This window comes from Triturus cristatus, chromosome 8 (assembly GCF_964204655.1).
Source record: "Triturus cristatus chromosome 8, aTriCri1.1, whole genome shotgun sequence".
Taxonomy (NCBI): Eukaryota; Metazoa; Chordata; class Amphibia; order Caudata; family Salamandridae; genus Triturus; species Triturus cristatus.
The window spans coordinates 969485946-969508180 of NC_140591.1; the positions used below are offsets into that span (position 1 = coordinate 969485946).

The 22235-nt window shown below is 46.2% G+C and overlaps 1 protein-coding gene across 2 annotated transcripts in view; it reads right to left on the reverse strand.

The window, feature by feature from the left end:
• Positions 1 to 22235, reverse strand: part of OFD1 (OFD1 centriole and centriolar satellite protein) — a 449276-nt gene that overhangs the window by 357978 nt on the left and 69063 nt on the right. For both annotated transcript variants that reach the window (XM_085622492.1, XM_085622491.1), the window contains exons 3-6: positions 9785 to 9985; positions 9622 to 9690; positions 9505 to 9535; positions 1319 to 1426 (exon numbers count right to left, since the gene is read on the reverse strand). In XM_085622492.1, coding sequence (XP_085478618.1) covers positions 1319 to 1426; positions 9505 to 9535; positions 9622 to 9690; positions 9785 to 9985 — 409 coding nt within the window. The remainder of the gene's footprint in view (positions 1 to 1318; positions 1427 to 9504; positions 9536 to 9621; positions 9691 to 9784; positions 9986 to 22235) is intronic.

The window sequence follows — 22235 nt, forward strand, 5'->3', positions numbered from 1 at the left end:
AAAGGATTTATTTTGTCCTGTAATCTCTACTATCTTTTGCTCAGAGCCTGGTACCAGTCCTCCGCTGGAGGCACTAGGTAGTTGGCATTTAAGCAATTACTTGCAACAAGAGGAATATGGAATTGCTGTTCCTTAAGATTGAAATTGTTCCTGAATTTTTAAGTGAAGTAGAGTGAGGCAGAATAACATCGCATGAAATTCTGATATTTCTCTTGTGAAATAGGGGATTAGGAAAGCAGACACTTTAAAGGCACGGGTTATGTAGTTTTTCTGGTTTTAGCCATTTAACTTTGAGAAATCCATCATTATCATCATACTTTGATGCAAGAAGATGTTGAAAAACTATTTTGTGCAACCAAATACAGCAGTTCTTTATAACTCATTTACCCTAACATTAATTTAAGACTACAGAAGTATTTTGTTTTCCTTTTACAACAGCATCTAAAAGGGGACATGTAGAAAAGACATTTGTGTGCCTTTTTAGCATTAAATGTCATGAGTTGTAGCAAAGACTGTACCTTTGATCAAGGCTAGGAAATGAAAACTAGGGTCTTTTCTATCAAACTCCTTGTTATTTTGTATTAAATTACTGTTAAATTATAAAGGATAACACATCAATTTATCTACACCAATTTATTCTGTTCTCATTATATTTGTCGAATGAACTTTACACAGTTGATTTGTTTACAAGCATTATATAGACGATTAGGTTTTTGATTTTCCTTTGGGTTGTATAATCGATTCATTCAGTGTCATGATGTTCTATGAATTGCTACTGACAACCCTATCAACTGTGATTCTTCAAACACACAGGTTATACATAAGCGCATGCATTTATATAGTGAATTGATGAAGTATTAACATGACAGGATGTAGATGTACTTCGCTTTTTGTTTGAGTGACCTTACCTACAGACTATTGTGCAAACACTCTGAGCAGGTTAATGGCCTGTGCTGTCTCGGCAGGTTGTAAACTCTCCATTATAGAAGCATGATCCCAGTCCATCACTTCTCAAATTGTTGTTGTAAGATCGTATCATGAGACAATTACCACAAAATGATAGATTAAGAGGCTTTCTGTGGCATCGGAGTAATTGTCTTGTTTTTATGGGATAAGCATCATATTGATAGATTAATTCATAGTGAAGAAAGGGCGTATGAGTTTTTTTTAACTTTAAGAGCATACAGGATCATGCAGCGAAACCAGTGCAGCCGAAAGGGAAGTAAGATTTCTTTATACAATTGTATATGCAATAGATGATATTACTAGAAAATAATTAGGACTGCAGAAAAAAAGAATGTGAAAAGTTTCATCTTACCTACTGATTCTTTATAGGGAGGTGTTGAGATTGTCTGTGTGTCTACATCGCGACTCTCTTTTTGCAGATGATACTCTGTCAACTCCATTAAAACATGGAGAAGAATCCCTGGGAAATGTGGAAAATGAGGTGTGACCGTTTGTGCAGCAACATGTTGATATTTCAGGGAAACAAAACGATAATCATACAAAATGATTGAAAGAGGTAAACATTGTGTGAAAGATGCATCTAAAAATCTGATGTCCAATACTGACAATTTTTAGGAGATTAATAGAACAACCAGTTATTGATCACTCCGATTTTGACTCATTCATCTATCTCAATGCATCACGGACTTTAAAAAAAACAAGATTATACATGAATCATCAAATTCATAACATAAGCAAGACATGTGTTCCAACCAGGGATTTAGCAGAGATGCATGCTCTAAAGTTAAAACTTGTTAGTACACTAATCATTGCCATAATGGTTCTTGCAATGATTACTGTAAAGTTAAATGCTACTAAAAGCAAAGAAAACTCAGTGCATGTATTCATGGAATCATGAATGACTCGCTTTGTATGATTTCAGTGAAGGATAGATGGGAACTGATCTTTTCCCCTCTGGCAATCTTACAGTGTTCACAGGGAATCCGTTTTATGCTGGTGCCCTGCTAGAACTCACGATGCCAAAGAACTCAAGATGCCAAAGCTGGTGCACATAATAACTGCCAGGTATAGCTTGACAAAGAAACACTTACAAACAACGCCCCTACAGCTATCTCCCTTGAGGAAGATAAGCCGCCTCTAATTTCGTTCCACAGTTCCAAGATGGCAGAGACTGGTGGTTGCATGTGCTAGGTGTGAAGCTATCACAACTATTCACATAAGTGTTGTATGATGTGATTAAACAACTCTCTCTCTGTATTAATAACATCCCTTCTTTGTGTATTAGTAAAGGCTTTAATGAGTAATTAAAATAGATAGGCGAAGAGACCGGACAGGAGCAAAAGAACTTAACCAGAGCTTTCGAAGTTGAGAGCTGCATGATCCAATCTGTAGGCACAAAAGTGAACTGTAAAGCCACTGGGAAGATGGTCCTTGGGAGATGTGGAGGGGGAAGCACAAGTCACAAAAGCATTTACGAGCAGGAAATAGTACCACAAGAGTATGTTTTTACATACTGCTACATGCCTTTGTAACCTCCTACTCCTTATTAGCGCAAAGAAAGCACAGCCCTGTTTGTACTAAGAGTATATGAATATTCCTCATTTATTTCCATTTTAATATTTTGGAATCAATTCACAGAGGCATATAGGAAGATGTCAAAGGTTTCTGAAGGAGTACCGCTTGACTTGCTTAAAAATGCTGGTTTGAATTGGACCCTTAACGTTTATGACTATCAAAAAAGATCCACTGATCAAGGTGCAAGACAATGGTGTGTTGTATTAACCAATAGTTTATAAACAATTCATTGGTTGGTCTACTCAATTAAAAAAACAGATACTGGGGGCGTGGCTAAGCGAGCTGCAATGGCGGACGCGAGTTAGCTGAGCTCCGTGTAGCCCGCGGCAATATCCTCACATATCCTGGTCCCCCTGGCCACACATTGGGTCGGAAGGGGGTGTAGGGGCATCTCCCCCCCCCGCACAGCTGACCGACGGAGCTCTGGGTGCCCGGGTGCGCTACCGGCGGTGGAGTCGCCCTGCGCGCGGCCCGGGTCTAGAGACGCTGCTGCAGCAGGGGACTCGAGTGCTGCCTCCGGACGGTCCCTGGCAGCGGCGGATCACGGTGAGCCCGGCCCTGATTGGCGGCGAGTGACGCTGGTGGCCTGAGATCCGCAGCGGAGGAGAGGACGGGGCCGATCGTACCACTGGGGGTCGGGTGCTCAGCTGATTGGGATCGGCCCGGCGACAAGAGAGTGGTGGCAGCGGACTAGCGGAGAAGAAGCGCTAAGAGTCATCACGGCCAGCAACGCGGGTCCCATTGGCTGAGAGTTGGAGTAGTGGAGAGACGGCCTGGAGTAACGGTGGTGAGGGCCCCCTGGACGTGGTGGGCCACGGAGACGCTGCCTGACTGGGTTCTGATCCCCACCCGCGTGCAGGAGGCTGGCCACCCGTGGACGGATACTCGCGGCAGACTAGAGGCGAGGGCCTACCTCTGGAGGCGAGTGATGGCCTAGGCGGAGCAGCGATCGCTTTTGCGGCGGCCAGACCGGGCCGCGGAGGTAAGCAGGGAGAAGGAGTGACGCTTGCGATGGATCGGAGGGCTGCCCCTAGACGGAGGAGCGGAGTATGATGATGATATCGGGGCGCCCGACACGTACGGGGCAGCGCCTGGGACCCTGCGGACTGCCATAGCGGTGCGCCATTGCTGGTGAGATCGGCCGAGTTGCGGTGGCGCATTGTGGCCCTGGGCCTGGGGGACGGCTTAGTTGAGGGCGACCGGTCTGGAGGCTCCTGGTCGATTGTTGTCCGGGGCTCTCGGGGAGGCCGCCCAACATCTGGCAGGACTGTACTGAGTCTGTGAACCTACCTCCGCGTGGGTCCGTGGAGCTTGGCCCCCTGGAGGGAACTTCTTGAGCCTGAGGTGGCTGTTCCGGCGTTTGGCCCTGCTGTGACTGATCTGGTTGGGGATCCCCGGAGAAAGACATGCCGAGGGATAAAGGTGGTGGCTCCGCGCGCCATGGCCCAATTGATGAATTTACCGGTCCCGGGGCGGTGGCTGGCGCGACCGGGAGTCCATCGGAGACTATCCCGGATAACGCAGCCCTGATGGCGGCCATAACTCAATCCAGAGATATGTTAGATGCCAAGATCGGGCGGTTGGGTCAGATGTTACATTGCTGCGCCAAGATCTGCGCAATGCAGTGTCTCGCATCACAGAGGCGGAAACCCGGATCTCAGGGGTTGAGGATGAGGTTACCACACTGAAGCAAAAAATGGCATCCATGGAAAAGATTCAGCGGGGATTGGCGCTTCGGGTGGAAGACGCAGAAGGACGGGCCCGGCGGAACAACCTGAGATTCGTGGGCTTTCCGGAGGGATGCGAGGCGGGTAATATGGAACGCTTCCTTACACACTGGCTGGAGGGTTGGCTCCCGCCAGACGCGCTGTCACGTTGCTTCGTGGTGGAGCGGGCCCACCGGGCATTCATGCAGAAGTCGCAGCCGGAGGCGCGATCGAGACCTGTGATAGCGAGATTCCTGAACTATATGGACCGGGATGCCATTCTGAAACAGGCCCGGGCTAAAGAGCCACTGCAATATGAAAATGCACGCATCACGATATTCCCTGATTATACCCGTCTGGTGCAGCAGCAGCGTCAGTCCTTCATGGCCGCGAAGGCCCGCCTGAGAGACCTTAAGCTACCATATGCTCTGCTGTTTCCGGCTCGCCTGCGGGTAGTGTATCAGTCCCATACTCACTTCTTCGATACTCCGGAGGAGGTCTTCAGGTGGGCTGACGAGACTGTGCGGATACGAGTGCGGATACGAGTGCATACGCCTCCTGGAGGAGAGGCGGCCCGGAAGGATTCGAAGAGACGGCAGCGGTTGGGGGACAGACGGTCGCGCTCCAGGAGGCGCTCGGGGTCGGGTGGGGCCGTGGCAGGAGATGGCCCGGGGCATGGACATTGACGTCTGTAACTCTGTTGCTTGGGGCTGGTTTGGGTCGGGGGGGGGGCTCTCCTGGGCCCCTAATGTGTTTATCATAGCCCTTGAGATGTAATGGTCGGGGGAACAAAGGGGTGGGCTGGTGTTCCGCCGGGCTAGTCCGGGATGGGATCTAGCCTGAAGAACATGGGCTGTGAGTTTGGGATCCACTGGATGGGGCGGTGCCACTTCCCCGGTTGGGAGGTGGGTACTTGCCCCGCCGCGACAGATGCTTCAGTGTTATTGAGGTATGGGGTGGGGGGTTTGTTTGGGGGGAATAGTTATTGGTTCCGCGTCGCACTTTCCTGGTGGGTTTCTGACATTGGTCCTACATCTAGCTGCAGTTTTCTATGGGGGAGGGAGATGAGGTTCATTCCCAATGGCTAGCGAACAGATTGGGGTCACAAGAGTCCCAGGTACCCTCCGAATTCTAAGCTGGAATGTGAGGGGGCACTTGATAAAATTAAGCGAGGGGCAATACTACATCAGGCTAAGAGGGCGCGGGCGGATATTCTTATGCTGCAGGAGACGCACCTCTTGGGTACGAAGACCCCATGTTTGCAAAGATATGGCTATCACCAGATATTTCATGCAGGGTTTGCGAGGGGGTCTAGAGGGGTAGCGATACTGGTTCATCGTAGGGTCCCATATGTGCACGCGCAGCAGTGGATTGACCCACAGGGCCGCTATATATTCCTCAGGGGTACGATTGGGGAAGTCCTCGTGATCTTGGGTAGCGTGTACGCCCCCCCCCCCCCTTGCAGTGGTCCTTTGTGGAGAGGGTATTGACCCTCTGGGCGGATTTGCCAGATGTGCTCTCTATCGTGGGAGGGGACTGGAATGATGTTATGGATCTGGCCAGAGACCGGAGCGGGGGGGGAAGGCAGTGAGCGGAGAGGTGGCCCCACGAAACTCAGTTCCCTAGTGACTAGTCTTGACTGGGTTGATGTTTGGCGGTGGACACACGGAGATAGGCGGGAATATACGTATCTTTCAGCGGTCCATGCTACCTTCTCAAGACTGGATTACATATTTCTTCCCCGGGCGCGAGCAGGTGGAGTGGTACTCGCGGAGATTCTTCCCCACGGCCTATCAGATCATTCTCCAGTGTCCCTTGAGCTGGCCATAGGCAGAGGGCGGCAGCCATTTAGATGGCGTTTGTCACCATGGCACCTACAGAATACAGCCTATAGTACTCACATGAGGGAAGCTATTGCCCATTACTTTGATTCTAATGAGGGATCGGTGTCAAGGGTGGGATCCCTGTGGGAGGCCTTGAAGCCAACTTTACATGGGGTGGACATTTCCTGGTGCTCGGCGGCTCGCCGCAAGCGCAGGAACGAACTGATGCGAGCGGAGGCCTCCGTTGAGGCACTCGAGCGACAAGCTAGGGAGGAGGGAGGAAGACGGTGGGTGAGGCACCTGCTCCATGCCCAACAGTCATGTGCAGCCCTTCTTATGGATGAAGCCCAACAGATTTGGCTGGCGACGCGTAGCAGGATTTATCAGTGAGGGAACAAGTCCGGGACGATGCTTTACAGGCTATGCCAGGGCCCCTTTCACGCTCAGACCCTTCCGGGCTTACTAGATGATACACGGATCCACTCCTTATAGCCGACAGCTTTGCTGCCTACTACGCGGAGCTCTATGCTCCCCGGGAGTGCCTGCCGGCGGCCACCATAGCGCCATTCCTAGCTGACCTACCCCCTGTACAGATATCGGATGAGACGCGGGAACGTTTGGACCTTCCACTGACGGAGGAAGAGCTCAGCACGGCCTTGGGGGAACTTAATTCAGGGAAAGCGCCTGGGCCCAATGGGTTTCCGAGTGAATTCTTCAAATGCTATAACACACAACTGGCCCCTTACTACCGAGCTGTAGTGGAGGAGGGCAGGGAGAGGGGCATGCTTCCCCCAGACTGGAAACACGCAGAGGTGGTGGTATTTCTTAAACCTGGCCGGCCCCCAGATCAACGGGCCTCGTATCGGCCTATCTCCCTCCTCAACGTAGAGGCGAAGATCCTGGCCAAAGCACTAGCTAATCTTCTTTTGCCCCATATATCGACTCTTATACATCCAGATCAGGCGGGATTCATGCCTAGGAGGGCCACTAGACACAATATAAGGCGGGCGCACGTGGCGGTGGCGGCGGTTCGGCAGACTGGGGAGGGGGCGGCATTACTGTTGGCGGACATGGATAGGGCCTTTGATTCCTTGAGCTGGGTATATCTGTTTGCCTTATTGCGCCGACTCAATCTGGGTCCGAGATTTCTGTCTTATCTCCAGCTCCTCTATACAGACTTGAAGGCGGCGGTACGAGGGTGACATCTCCTGTCTTTCCCATACAACGGGGCACGCGACAGGGATGCCCCCTGTCCCTGCACCTGTTTGCGTTGGCCATGGAGCCATTGGCGGCGTGGGTGCGTATTGATGCGCAGATCCGGGGTTTCGAGTGGTCTCCGGAGGTGTCGGACAGAATCGCATTATATGCTGATGACGTCCTGTTCCTCCTTACGGAGTTAGACACATCGGGGCCGCGACTCTTACGAATCATGCAGATCTTTAGAGAGACATCTGGATTATATATGAATCCCTCCAAATCCACGCTGTGGATGCTGGGGGACTGCCCGGGGCCCGGTGCGTGGGCATGGGATATTCCGCTGGCGGTGGGAGGATTGAAATACTTGGGGGTGTTCCTTTCAGAGACTCTGGAGCTCTCTTGGGTCCGAATGTAGCGCCAGTATGGGAAAGGATCCGCACGGATCTCAAGACCTGGTCTCGCATGCCTTTGACGCTGTATGGCAGGTCGGCAATCTTTAAGATGGTGGCACTACCTAAGTTGCTATATCAACTGCAAAACTATCCATACCCGATCCCGCCTCGATTGTTCTGACAGGTGAACTCAGTGTTGGGGGCAAAGTGCGAGTGGCTCTTAGAACGTGTTTTCTATCCTCGTATTACGGAGGACTTGCGTCTTCTGATGTCCTATCCTACTATCAGGCCTCGCACCTCCTTGTTCTTAATGAGTGGTGGTATGGGGATAGAGGAGACCCGGCGTATGCGCTGAAGAGGATGCTTATGGGAACCAATACAATACACGCTATCCTGTACTCGGCGTCAGTGCGCAATAGCCTACTGTCGGCCACACGTGTGGTTTTCCTGATCTGGCGGCAGGCATTGCGTCGGATGGGCTGGTGGAATGTCTTAACTGAAGAGACCCCCCTCTGGAGTAATGGGCGCTTCCCAGAATTGATGGCGCTGAGAGGCTTCCGTGGATGGGACGATATAGGCATCTCGACATTGGGAAATGTCATGAGTGGTACGAAACTTAAATCATTTCAGGATTTGCAGAGGGAATTTTCTATGCCCCAATCACAGTTCTACAAATATCTGCAACTGCGGCATGCATTGTCCCCCAGCCTAGAGGGTCTGACGTCACTCCCAGAGTTTAGCCCGTTGGACGCGTGGCTTTTTATGGGAGATCTGGAAACCAAAAAAATCTCCAGGATCTATCAGGCCCTGGTGATTCATTGCTCCACGAAGCTTCAGAAGTTGCGGGGAGATTGGGAAACTGACGTGGGTGCCTTAGTTGAGGATGACTGGAGGGAGGCCCTGGTAGCCCCAAGGGAGGCAGCTATAGCGATGAGACTGCGCCTCATACAATTTAAATACCTACACAGGGTGTACTTTACCCGGGTCAGACTGTACCGAGCGGGCTTGATTACTGCTCCGGACTGTCCTCGGTGTGGTCAGGAGGAGGGGACATTTATACACACTACGTGGAACTGCCCAGCGCTGGACCGCTTCTGGAGGGGGGTAATTGCCTGTCTGGCCGAGGTGCTGGGGTGGGTGATCCCGCGCACGCCACGATTTGCATTGCTACATGTTATGGAGGGCATTGGGGGCAACATATATAAGCGGCACTTGCTACGGCTGGGCCTTACGCTGGCAAAGCGGGATATCGCCAGGGCATGGAAGGCGCCTAGGGCTCCATCGATCACAGCATGGAAAAACGGCCTAGATTTTTGTATGGGGCTGGAACAACCCAAATATGTAGCCCGAGGATGTCCACGCAAACACTATAAAATATGGAAACGGTGGGCGGATTACCGGGGGCTGTGGCTGGAGCCACCAGTGGAAGAAGAGGATTAATTATGGAGATGTGTAGGAAGCCTGGTCGAGAAGGGGGGGAGCTGGGCAAGACGGGAGGTCCGGGGGACTTAGCTTACCACAATGGGATGCGGCTGTGGGATTTTGGGGCTGTGGTGGGGAATCCATGGATGTGGTGCGACGCTGGGGATGGGGTGGGGGGAGTTAGGGGGGGGGTTGTTCTTATTCAAGATATTTGCATGACACATGTACAAATAGATTGCTATAGAGATATGCTGCAATGTGAATCTGTCGTCGACCCTGATATTCAGGGTCCTGTAACACCTGTGCAATCGATTAATAAAAAAAATATGTTTTAAAAAAAAACAGATACTGAGATTCTAGATCAAATATTAATATATACTTAAGAAACAACTTTTTTATGAAGAAAAATTAAAAAACCTGTACCTCGTCTGTTGTCTTGCTGATTGTTTGAGGTCTGTGAAAACAAACAAAAAATGATTAGCTTTATGTAGCATGCCTATGTTGACTAATTAAAAATGCTACAATTAATCAGATGCTTACCAAAGACTTGTACAAACGAGATTTTGGGTTAACTTTCATTAGATGCAGCAGATCTTGTACAGTAAAAGCCTGTTTGGTAAAATTAAAGAAGACATATTAAAAAAAACTACCAAACACTTGAGACAAGGAGAAGTGCATGCCGACTAATGCAGATTGCACTCACCCGCTCTTTTTCCAAGCCACATTCTGGGTAGAACACTGAGAGTGTGTATTCATAGCCAGCGTTACGCAGATGATCAGCCACCAGGCTGTTCGATGCCCTAAAGAGCAGCGAATCTCCTTCGAGGGACCCTGAGAGTGGGTGAGGTTCTCCAGCTGACCCTGGGTTTTTCAATTCACGGATGAGCTGATTACGCAGCTGAATCTGTCAGTGTAAAAAAAGGTTTAGAAAAAAATAAAACACACACACACACACACACTACCCATTGTAAACTGAAGGAACGAAATATTTGCAAGGCTGATGATTTGTGACAAAGCACTTTGCAGACTGACTCTTGGCACTTTAAAATAAAATATTTGTTTTTCACAATACGGAATGCATTTTCCTTATTTTATGTCAGAATGCTTCCCCGGGAAAAGATAAAACAGCACAGTGAAATGTGCACACAGTACAAGTATATTGGAAATCACAAAAGTGGAACACATGGAAACATAATGTTCATCTGTTTTCTGTTACTTACGATTATGAAAAGTAAATCTCTGTTATAGTAGTTCCCCAGTGATGCATCAGTCACTCAAGCAGCCACACAATTTGAATTTTTTATCCATGGACAGCTCAGCACATTTGTCACACTCAGTCTCTAATTGTGCTCACACTGCAATGGCCCTTGCGCCAATGTAGTTTTCAAACCTTAACATGTATTAAGCGTATATATATATATATGGAGATTTCTGTCAACCCTCAGGTTATCACCAGCATTATGTGGCACTTTAGAAAGGAAAGAGGTACAGAGCTCTCTGTGATTAAATAATGTAAGCACACTTTCTTCTTTTGTTGGAGTCAACAGCAATGTTTGAGAGAGAACTCAAATTGAAAGTAAATTTAATGAGAATTCTCCTGGTCGTCATAGAGCAGGTAACACACATGAACTTCTTCATGGCACTAACCTTGCACCACATTTCACCCTTTTGGAAGAAATGACCATCCACTACCTACATTCACTTAGCCCCTGGGTGATCTTCTGAAACTGCTAACAAATATATCAACCAAAGCAATGATTTTAGGAATTGGGATAGCCAACAGACTCTATCTTCCACACGCCACCAAAAGCAGCCAGTGAATTTGCATGACCATATGGCTTCAAGGGCCTCAGTGGTCATATGCTTATTGTAGGAGATTTTATTTTGGGCCCACACTAGTGAAACAAGCAGTGACAATGGGTCTAGCTCATGAATCCACTGTGAAGCCGGACCGAAAAATCCACGTACATCAATGACTGCCTCCTCCCAACTGTGCTGCTGCTAGAGAAAAACGGGAGATATCCGTTACATCACGGTCTTCACACTGAGATACGTTTACAATGCAGGCATTACAATGCAAGTCGTTACAACGACTTGCGCTGGATGGCGCTATACACTAAGGAATAGTAGGATTTACTATTCCAACACCTTCCCTACTGTTACGTAGGCTTGAGTTGGAATAGTAAATCATACTATTCCCAAGTCCAGCGCCCTCCAGCGCAAGTCGTTGTAACGACTTGCGTTGTAATGCCTGCGTTGTAAACGTATCGCGGTATGAAGACCGCGATGTAACGTCATATATTTGAGAAAAACACCCTAAATTATGTAGTTATCTAAGGCACTTAAATAGCATTACAATGGCACATGTGTGGCCCCTAAAGTTCAATTCAGGCAACTGGATAAATAAGCAAGATGATCCCAGCTGTGTGGAGGACAAGCACTTACAATCAAAACGTGTAGTCCCTGCTCTCAACATGTGGGCGGAGCCAAAACCCCTCTCCTGGTGATTCTCCAAAAAATGTCTGGCGACAGTGGTGCTGCCAGACCAAACCATAAAAGGGCTAGGTTAAACTAAAAAAGCAGAGAAAGGCAAACTAACAGTTAGGGTGACAAATGTCAATTATTTCTGCTGCATCTGGACGGAGAAAGTGAAACATACTATATTAATTTTTGATATTTTAATTAACTCAAACATTGGATAAAAGGAAGGGTTTCATTTTAGTATTTCATTTAAGGGAAAACAGTTGGAACACTGCGGTCTAAACCACGAGTGTTCCACCTCCGCAAACCCTACCATGCATGTCTTAACCATGCAAATGCCTTAACCACGCATGTGCGTGGTTAAGGCATATGCGCGTTCTAGCTGCGGAACGGACGGACGGATGCAGGGAGAGGCGAGGTAAGCGGGGCTGGCTCGGGGTACTTTTGTGGGTTGGGGGGTGGGTCGGTGTAGTTTTGTGGGCTGGGAATGTTTTGTGGGTTGGAGGGTCAGGGATGTTTTGTGAGCTAGGGGGTGGATCAAGCATGTTTTGTGGGCTGGGTCAGGATGTTTTGTGGCCTGGGGGATGGGTCAGGATGTTTTGTGGGTTGGGGGGGTGGGTCGGGGATGTTTTGTGGGCTGGGGGGTGAGTCGAGGATATTTTGTGGGCTGCAGGATGCTTTGGACGGAAGCAGGGAGAGATCCGCGGTGAGGTAAGTGGGGGTGGGGGGTGGGTCGGGGTACTTTTGTGGGCTGGGGTGTAGGTCGGGTTTTTTTTTTTGGCTGGAGGATCGGTTGGGTTTGTTTGTGGGCTGGGGGATGGGTCAGGGTCGTTTTGTGGGTTGGGGTTGGTTTGTGGGTCAGGGGTAGTTTCGTGGGTTGGGGTAGTTTTGTAGGCTAGGGGGGTTTGAGGTCGTTTTTTGGGTTGGGTCGGGGTAGTTTTATGGGTCGGGTAGTTTTGTAGGCTGGGGAGGGGTCGAGGTAGTTTTCTGGGTTGGGGTAGTTTTGTGGGCTGTGGGTCTGGTCGGGGTAGTTTTCCGGGCTGGGGGGTGGGTCAGGGGTAATTTTCTGGGTTGGGGGTTTGGGGCTAGTCTTCAGGGTTGGGGGGTTGGAGGTAGTTTTCCGGCGGGGGGATAGGGAATAGTTTTCAGAGCTGGGGGTTGGGGCAAGTTTTCACGGCTGCGGGGAGTGCAGGGGTAGTTTTCAGGGCGGGGGGGTCGGAGACGTTTTTTGGGTTGGGGGGAGTGTTGGGCTAGTTTTTTTAATGAACGGTTATGGTATTAGGCCTCAGGGCAGGGGAGGGGAATGGGTAGTCGGGGTAGTTTTTAGGGCTTAGGGGAGGGCGGGGCAGTTTTTAGGGCTGGGTCAGGTTAAGGGACAGGGTATTAGGCATCAGGGCAGGGGGAGGGCACAGCGTGGGGGTTGGAAGGGGGTGGGGTATTTGCACCTCAGGGCGGGTGGGGAGAGTTTGTACCTTAGGGAAGTGAGGAGGGGGATGGCGACCTTAGCCACGCATGCCCCTTTACCATGCATGCCTTTACCACGAAAAATTGTGGTAAAGACATGCGTGGTAAAGGAATGCATGGTTAAGACGCGGTCGTTATTCAGACCACGTTGTTTAGGCATGCGGGGTTGGGGAAATCATGGTTGCATCACACAACCCATTTAAGACACCATACACAAGTCAAAAGCCCATTATTTTGAGGCGTATATAATGTTTGTTATAGGGCATATATATTGTTCATTATAGGGTTACATTTTTGGAAATGGGTGTGAAGGAGTAAAATATGATACATTACGTTTTGTAGGTATGTGCTTCTGTTACGCTTTATGTACTAATATTTGTAAAGGCAGTTTGACTGCTGGTTTATGGCAAACACACCCCATATAATGACACTTTTTAATGCCAAATATAAGTTACGTGTCTCCACCTTGTGAATGTTGTGTTTTGATAGGTTAAAATATTTTGTGCAGGTACGGGGGAGTTTTCTCTACAGCAATGAGTGTTTAGGGAGACGATCCCGTGTCTGTGTGATATTGAGGACTGGAAACTGAAATGAGCTCTTGGAGAAGGAGTTCTCTTCAGTGGACGTAGGACTGGACACCTTATATTATCCTGCAGTTAGCAGTGCCTAAGCATTTACTTGGTATCACATTCTCAATTGGCAAGTTCCAAGTAGGGGTCTACAACTCTGTGTTGAATAATTTTCACTCCACTTCGTCGGGCCCGTACAAATCACATATAGTAGTTATCTCCTGATGAAATAGGTCAGGATTAATCTGTGGTTCTCGTTGTATTCTATACTATTCTAAACCACTGGCAAACAGATGCCCATAAGATCTGCAGTGCAGATAGATGAACAAACTTAAAAAGAGTTCATAGGAACCCAGACCTTCTGAACTTCTGCAGTGCAGTAGTGGACAAAAAATGGAGGCTCAACTTTGGTAGGAATACTAAACCTATGTGGGTGAAAGAAGGCATAAGTGGGTCTAGATTATGGTTCAGGAGGTAAACCCTGCCTCAAGCCTAGCATGCAGCTAGTTATCCTGCCGTAGGTTTCAAGTCAAGGGTACAGGGCGTACCCACACTTTTGGTTAACTCACAAATAGTAAGTGAGGAAATGGTGGATGGTGGCCCATGACAAAGGCTCACGATAACCATTACAACATCTCTTCACATTGGTATAAGCACCCTAAGTGACTAAAACAAAAGAACCAAATGAAATTCATCTGGGAGGGCAGATGAAGTGTTTAATAGAGAAAATGCCACCGACACTGTGTGCCACAACTACCTGGGTACCCAAGGAGTTTCCCTTCATTACGGATCAAGGTTGGAAAGTTACTTATTTGTAATCCTGCTTCACCATCATGGCTATTCCAAGAACATCATTAGTCACATGCAGGGTCCCTGGAACATATTTTAGAATATACAGTTTTAATTTTGAAAATTAGGATAAACAAAGTAAAAATGCCTAAAGAAAGCAATGATTTTATATCTTTTCAGTGATATCATTTAAACAACGTAGGCAATCAAGTTTAGTCATATGTGCATTTGATTAAAACAAAACTGTTGAAAAATCTGCAGTAGCAGAACATTGAGAAGGTATCCGCATATTTACTAAACTCGATTGTATCACAGTTAAAGGAACAATGTACCAATAATCAAAAGTGCCAACAACTAAAGAGGTTATTGACTAGCATTGAGGCAGCCACATGCCATTAGACAAAAGCTTATTTGATTAATTTTCCTTTTTAATAAAGGAAGAGCATTAAGTGAAGAGAAAACTCAGGGTGACATACTACTTAATGAGAATCTGAAGATATTCAGAGAAATCGCAACAAAACTAAAGTAACTGCAACACAGACCTACAGGTATAGAGAAAGAGTGGTACACGGTGTTGGAGCTGTGATATTATGGAGCTATATTCAAAGATGGAAAACAGACACTAACAGCATCACAAGATGTATGAATGCTTTCCACTAAAGGTAAATTAATACTTGCTGGCAAGAAACGGACATACTAAAAATTAGACGAGTAGAATGTTAGGGAGTCTGGCAGTAAGAAATGTAGGGGACAACTGACTGGAGATGATCACAGGGGCAAGAGATTGGATGCAGGGGAGGGTGCTTTTGCTGATGTACTTGCTGGCTGCATAAAATGTGCTAATGAAATAAAAACAATAATAATTAAACCAACGCAAAACACATGCAACACTAGTTGGAGTTCTCCAGAGCAAATAGTCATTACCAGCCTACAAGACACACTCATTTCTTAAGGATACTTCCAATTGCAGATTCTTAACCTTTGGATACTCCCCAGGTGCCAGACCAGATATGCACACTTTTTGCAGCAGTGCTCCGGCGTTCCACTAGGTGGCGCAGTGTAGCTCTGCTTTGGTTCTGTACCACCCCTGAAGTGACAGTACAGAGCTGCATACAAGTTCCACTCATAAATGCTGCTGTCAGTTCCTTTCTTTCTTAACTTTATAACGACGATCCAGAGCTCCATTCCCAAACCTGTTGCTTTTCCAATTACTTCTACACATAGTACATCTATACTGATGTGCTAGGAAATGATGTCCCCTCCTACAACTACACTTTTCAAACCATGACATGACTGCAGGAGGCAAATATCAGTAACAGGCCCGCACAAGGTGTGGCTCTGGAATCAGGCCTCAACTCAAAGTCGTGCAATAAATGTGTCCTCCTGCAACTAAAGGTGATCCAGGCGAGGAAGGCAAAACTACATGTTGCTGAACACAAGAAGTATTGCAGTCTGCAGGTAATCCTGCTCCAAATTGCAGTACAGACTCAGTCCTGACACCGATGCAACCACAGCAAGCGGTCAGCTTTGAGCTTGAAATCCTCCTCCAAGTCCAAGTAGAATTCTGTGGAAGCATAAAAAAAAAAAAAAGAGCAAAACATCCCAACCTGCTCCTCTGTGCCAAAGGAAAGGGAATGAGGGTGTCATGATATGATTTGTTCACCATCAAGGTCTCCAGTCGTAGACATGTGGGTTATCACCAGCAGATCCATCCATTGTGCCATCTAACCCCTTGGGGCCTGCCTTGTGCCCTGAATCGACACTGGTATATACCTCAACTCAGGCTCCAAGACCTGCACTGGGCCCTTCCACATTGATGTTAGTAATAACACCACCAGTGCCGGAAGAGAATCCAGTGCTGAATCGAAAATTGGATACCATACTGACTTTACCGAGATTTTTTACCAATGTTGCGCACAAGATTAGAAAAAGCAACTGGTCGACATACATTGTGACTGACATGGTGCCTCAACCCCGGCAGATGTACCATCAGTGGCTCTATTTGCTTATTGGCTCTGACTCTAAACAAGGGACACCGCAAGATGGGGGATGAGGATGATGTGGATGGTAACTGTTCTCTCCATCTTCATTAAACAGATGATCATTTTGACATGAATTTAAGAGAGGCCAGAGGGCTGACACTTCCCCAGAGGCAAGATCTGATTTGCCACTAAGGCCAAGGAATAAAGTGCCTGCTGTGCAATTGTCAGTCTGTGGGCTGCCGAGCTCCTTGATTTACAGTTCTTCTCAGTTGGCATGAAAACGAATGTGCTTGCAGACATTTTACAGCCTGGGCTAGCCACGACAGAGCCTTTGCTGCCTTTTAATAAGGTCCTCAACAATACCGTGTTGGCCACTTCGTCAAAGCCCTGTTTCTGTCCACTAGTGTATATACAGGTAGCCAGGTGCCACAGACCTCATCCTGGCAATCCTGATGGTTGAAGCCTTATTTTTACATATCACGCAGGAGAGTTAGGGTACTGAGAAGTGAAAATGTATTCAGTTTCAATGAGCGTAACCTAGACAAGCAATCATCAGCTTTATTACTTGCACCAGAAACGTACTCCACATGGAAATAGAAATCAGTCGAACCCTCAGACTTCTTAATTCTTGGTGTCAGATTTACACTCCCTTTACTGGAAAATATTCGAATAGGAGGGCAATGGTTCGTCCTTACCATGAACGGTATACCACACAAAAAGAATTTGAAATGTTGTACAGCCCAAGAAACCGCCAAAGCTTCACACCAAATCACAGAGTATCTATCCTCAATACCTCTGACAGAGTGTGAAGCTAAAGCTATTACTCTTTCTTCCCCATTGACAACTTGAGAGAAAACAGCCTCCAACCCAGAAAAACAAGCATCATTAGACAATAAATATTTTCCGCATTTATTAAATTGCCCTACAGTTGGTAAAACAACTATATATTCTTGTCTCAAAGGCCTAGACACATTCTTCGTTCTATTCAAAGTTAACACCCTTTTTGAGCAGAGACCTCAAAGGTACGGACACATTAGAAAAAACAGAATGAACTTCGAGCAGCACGCTGCCAAACCCAAATATGAGTGCCCTTGATCTTTGCTGCAGGGAGACGGTGCCTTTAAAATACTTTTAGCCAGTTCAAAGTTGGAACTAATCCCTTCAGAAGAAATGGTATGTTCCAAATACAAAACAAATTTTACCCTGAATTTATACTTCTTTTACGAGTAAGGCCGAAACTGTGCATTCTAATCAATACTTTTCTCAAAATACCACCATGTTCACATTTGTCCACACCAGAAATAAAAATGTAATCTCAACATACCAATACTTTGGGTATCCCACAAAAAACCTTCATCTTAACTTTTTGGAAGCATGCAGGTACCAATATCAGTCTAAAAAGGCATGCGGAGGAAGCTATACGCCCCCAAAGGGATGAAGGCATAACAAAAGATGTCATGTGTCTTGATTCCACATGTAACAGAATCTGGTGATAGGCAGATGACAAATCCATTACAGTGAATAATTTAGCTTTATGAAGAGTCACTAGAGAATCAGATATGTTCTACAGTGGTTGTCTGTCAAGCCATATGTGTTTGTTTAGGTCACGTAGGTCGACACACACTCATTTTTCCCCTCCCTCTTTGGGTGCCAAAACTAAAGGGGCCAGCCACTCTCAGGATTCAATTTTCTCCATTACTCCCTGCATCCAGAAGTTTCAGACTTTCTTCCTTCAAAAAAATCCAAGCATCAAATTAGGTACCTTCCGCACCTTATGCAATGAAGGACCGGCATTCTTCTTGAGATTGATTTTGTGTTGTAACCATTTAAGTGAACCTAAAGCATCCTTAAAATCCTCTGGAAAGTTTGGTAAATGTCTGTATTGTCCTCAAGATTACACAGTAAAAGTACTTTAGGCTTAAGTGTGAGACCCATATCACACTGGTGTCACCATCCCAGTAAATTGTCCCCTCTTTGTCTTCAACAATTTTCCCTACAGTTTCTCTATCCTGGAATTGTACTCTCATAATAGTATAACCAAGTACATCTATCTTGACACCACCATATCTGATGCCAACAATGTAATATTATCAGGACCAAAAACTTTCTCCCAATTTTTATATCCAATAATTGTGCAGGGAAAACCAGAATCAACTAAAATATTTATAAAATTTCCACTAGTCATAATTTTGTGCTGAGACATAACAATAGGATCACTATCAATACTACCATCACTTCGGACACTTAGAACTACTTCCCTATCACCCAGAGCTGAAGACACGCTTTGAATGGTCACGCTCTTACACACTCTCATGGAGTGACCTTTCTTTCCACATTTTTTGCAAGTAGCAACTTTTGCGAAGCAAGAAATATAACACTGGCGACAAACAAGTCCTGCCACCTTCATGAAGAAAACCACCAGATTTTGATGAACCCACAAAGTACAATTTTGAAGCTTTCCTCATTGTTTCACTGTTACAGTTCATCACTGGTATTGTGTGTTGGGGTGAACCCCAATCAATGTCTCCTTCGTCTGCCTTTGGGGAGGAATTTCTTTTACACTTCAGTGCAACATTCCTATTGGGTTAAAACAGAGAAGGTGCGCCGGCGATGAAAAACTGTTCCGGATGGCGACTTATTGGGCCGCCCAATATCCCATAGAAACCAGGCACCACATTTGGAGGTCATTTTTGCAAGTTGGGCAATTCCAATGCATGTCCTACGGTTTGTAGAAATAATTAACCTTAAAACTTGGTTCCTATTTTATTAGAAGTTGATTTTTCCAATACAAGCTGGCTTTTAAAAAGAGGTCATTCAGCAATCATTGTGGCCATCGTAAGAGATTGGGAGTTATTTTTTTAAAAATCAAGAAAATGTGAAAATTATATTTCCTCTTCGTGAACATGGTTCCTGTAAACCCGTCAGCGGTGACAGGCACAACAACTTATTGCAAATTTTATTTTTATTTTTCAAGAATACTTTTAGACAATATGTCTGCTGCGATTGTCACAACGTCCACAGTTTCCATCAGAAAAGAGAGACCCTTTATTGACATGTTAACAATGGGAGTTTTTTGACTCGTATCAACTTGCAATTGGTGGGGAGAAATAATCTGCAATAGGAAAACTGTCTGTTCTACTTCACAATTTGGGCAGTTGGCTGGGGGTTTAAATGGCCATTCACTGAAGATGAATAAATCTTCACTTACCGGTATCCTGGCTCTCCTGCGTGATAAGTGAACATAACAGCCTCAACTAGTAAGGTGAATCCCAATTAATTCTCTATGACTACTTGTGATTCAGAGTCCAGGAAGAGTGAGGCTTTTGCAAGCATAGGTTTTCCTCTGCCAGCTTACGGCTGAAGTTGGTAAATGCAGTCTGCCTACTGGGTCGCTACAAGCATTCCCTGTGGAACATGGTCAGCAAGATCTAGCTGGAAGTCCTGGCTCAGACAATTCATGATGGACAGGACACTATACAAGCAATTGCCTGGGGAGGGCAGTTGGCCACAGCATTGTGATTGGTCAGCATGCATGGATGTGCTCCACAGTATTTACTTGTGATGTACAAGCCTTTCCCCTGGATATGCCTTTGATCTCCCACGCCTTCTAGCTGAAAATAAAGCTTTAGCATTGGAACAATTTAGGGAGTGTAGACCACTCTAAGATCTATGGGTTTGGTAACCCCTGCTAAGCAGTTTCCACACCAATTCAAAATGTTCAGAGGCTATTCCAGTGGGTTGGCATATAGGGGAAGGCAGTATTCTCAACCGGTACAGCAGTCACCCCAAGTCCTTTGGAGACAGAGGGCATTGGTTCTGGAGGGCATTGCACAGACCAGCCGGGCCATCCGACCTCCCATTTCCCCTCCCCTGCACCAAATGGCAAATGGAAATGTAAAAGTGGGCAATGGCTAAGGATAGGTGAATAAACACATAAGATAGAGGGCATATCAAACACTAGATATAGCTTATTGGGATTTGACTGGAGAGAAACTCAAGCATAGATCAGACTTCTTACCTTCATGAAATCAGTAGCCTGATAATAAGGTAAATGTTTTTTATTGATTTAATTCACTAACTAGTGATCATTGTAGTAAATGTGCTGTGATCATTTATTAGCTCGCGTTTGAGCCCCTTCCCTGCATGGTACCGTTGCTTTTCTTCCTTTATAGTAGGTTGGCACTCCAGATGTTAATGATGTACTGCATTTAAGAATGAACATGTATAGTATAGTTTCAGCACCTTTCTACTGGGCTTGCTTTGATCCTCTCCATTCGCAGTAGATCTCTATACTAGCCGGTTAAAACAGGAGCATTTTCTCGAAGGTTAATATAGTGTATTCCCATCTTTTCTTTATGCTGATCAAATGGTCTTTGTGATTACTCCTCAGATAGAACTGCAAACACCAGAGTTTTGAGGTATATGTTGCTGATAACATTGTTTTTAACATTCCAACAAAAACAAGCGGTTAAGGAAATCAGTCTCCTAAAATGAAGACTTCTTTATAGGTACACCTTTGGGTCATGTTTGAGCTTCCTTCTATGTGAATGTTGTGTAAACATCTAGCTAGTTTTAAGACTTGCATGTTAATATTCAAATAGAGAAAGCTATGGGATACTGAGTGGTCTCAGAAAGTCATTTGCGACTCATGGAGTTTGTTGTGTGAATGGACCTCTGCCTAGCTATGTAAATTTGTACCCTCCTGACTTGTTCGTTTTCCTTCCAGGAAGCATGATATTCTCAAAATCCAGTTGGGGTGTTCCAAGTTTTAGCATTTAGCACGAGCCAAACTATGCTGTATTAAAAGGAGGTACACTGAAAGAGTACTCCAACTCAACATAGAGTGGATACTGCCCCCTCACAACAATGTAAGAGGTGATTGGTAGAAGAATTATAATTAAGGCTCCCTGTTTTCCGTTTTTACAGATTTTTACAGATAAATACAGACTGAAAACATTTATTTGCTTGTCTGTATTTTTTTTTAAATGTGGATAAGAACAGAAATTGGGTTACTTTTTGAGTAATTCTAAATACTGTCTGCCATGACTGCCCGGCCAATAGCTGTGTGGATTCATAGGCAAGTGGGCTAAAAAAGAAAGGAATTTTAGTAAAGAGACTTTAACAGCAGTAAATATGCACAAGGTTGATAGTGAAATTTGCATGTTTTCTTAAAAGTGCATTTGTTGAGGTGTGGTGCAGCGGCCAGGGCAGCTGACTTAGGAGCACAGGGTTCACGGTTCGATCCCCGGCTCCGGCGGCATCTCAGCTCAGCACCATGTGACTCTGGGCAATAGCTCACTTAATTTCCATGACGGCCCCCAGCGCCTTGAGACCCGTAAGGGTGAGTAGTTTGCGCTTTACAAATACGGATTTACATTTGTTTATCTTCTGCAGGTGTTTACAGCATTGAAACCTAGTAGGCATTCAAGCATGAGTGAATATTTGCACAAAACCCTAAATAAATATGGATAAATGCAGATGAAATAAGCAAAAAATAAATATGAATACAGATGGATTTGTAAAAAAAATTAATACCATAAAACCGGGAGCCCTAATTATAATCTAGAGGTACAGGCCAGTTTAACTTGTTCCCCTCTGGGGAGACTGACTCCGGGCTCTCCCGGACAGTGGCCTTCCCTGTGTCCCAAAACTGGGGTCCCTTGTCTATCCGCACACCAGATATGTGCTGTCAATCATTGTGTTTTAATGCGACCTTTCCTCCTGGTGATAACTATCTCCTTCCTCCTTGGCGATGGTGTTCATGCCTTGAAGGGCAAAGGAGTTAGTCACTGCATGAGCAGCTAATATAACATGCAAATGGGACATGTCCCACAACGAGGAGCAGGGGCAAAACTATTCTCAAAAAGAA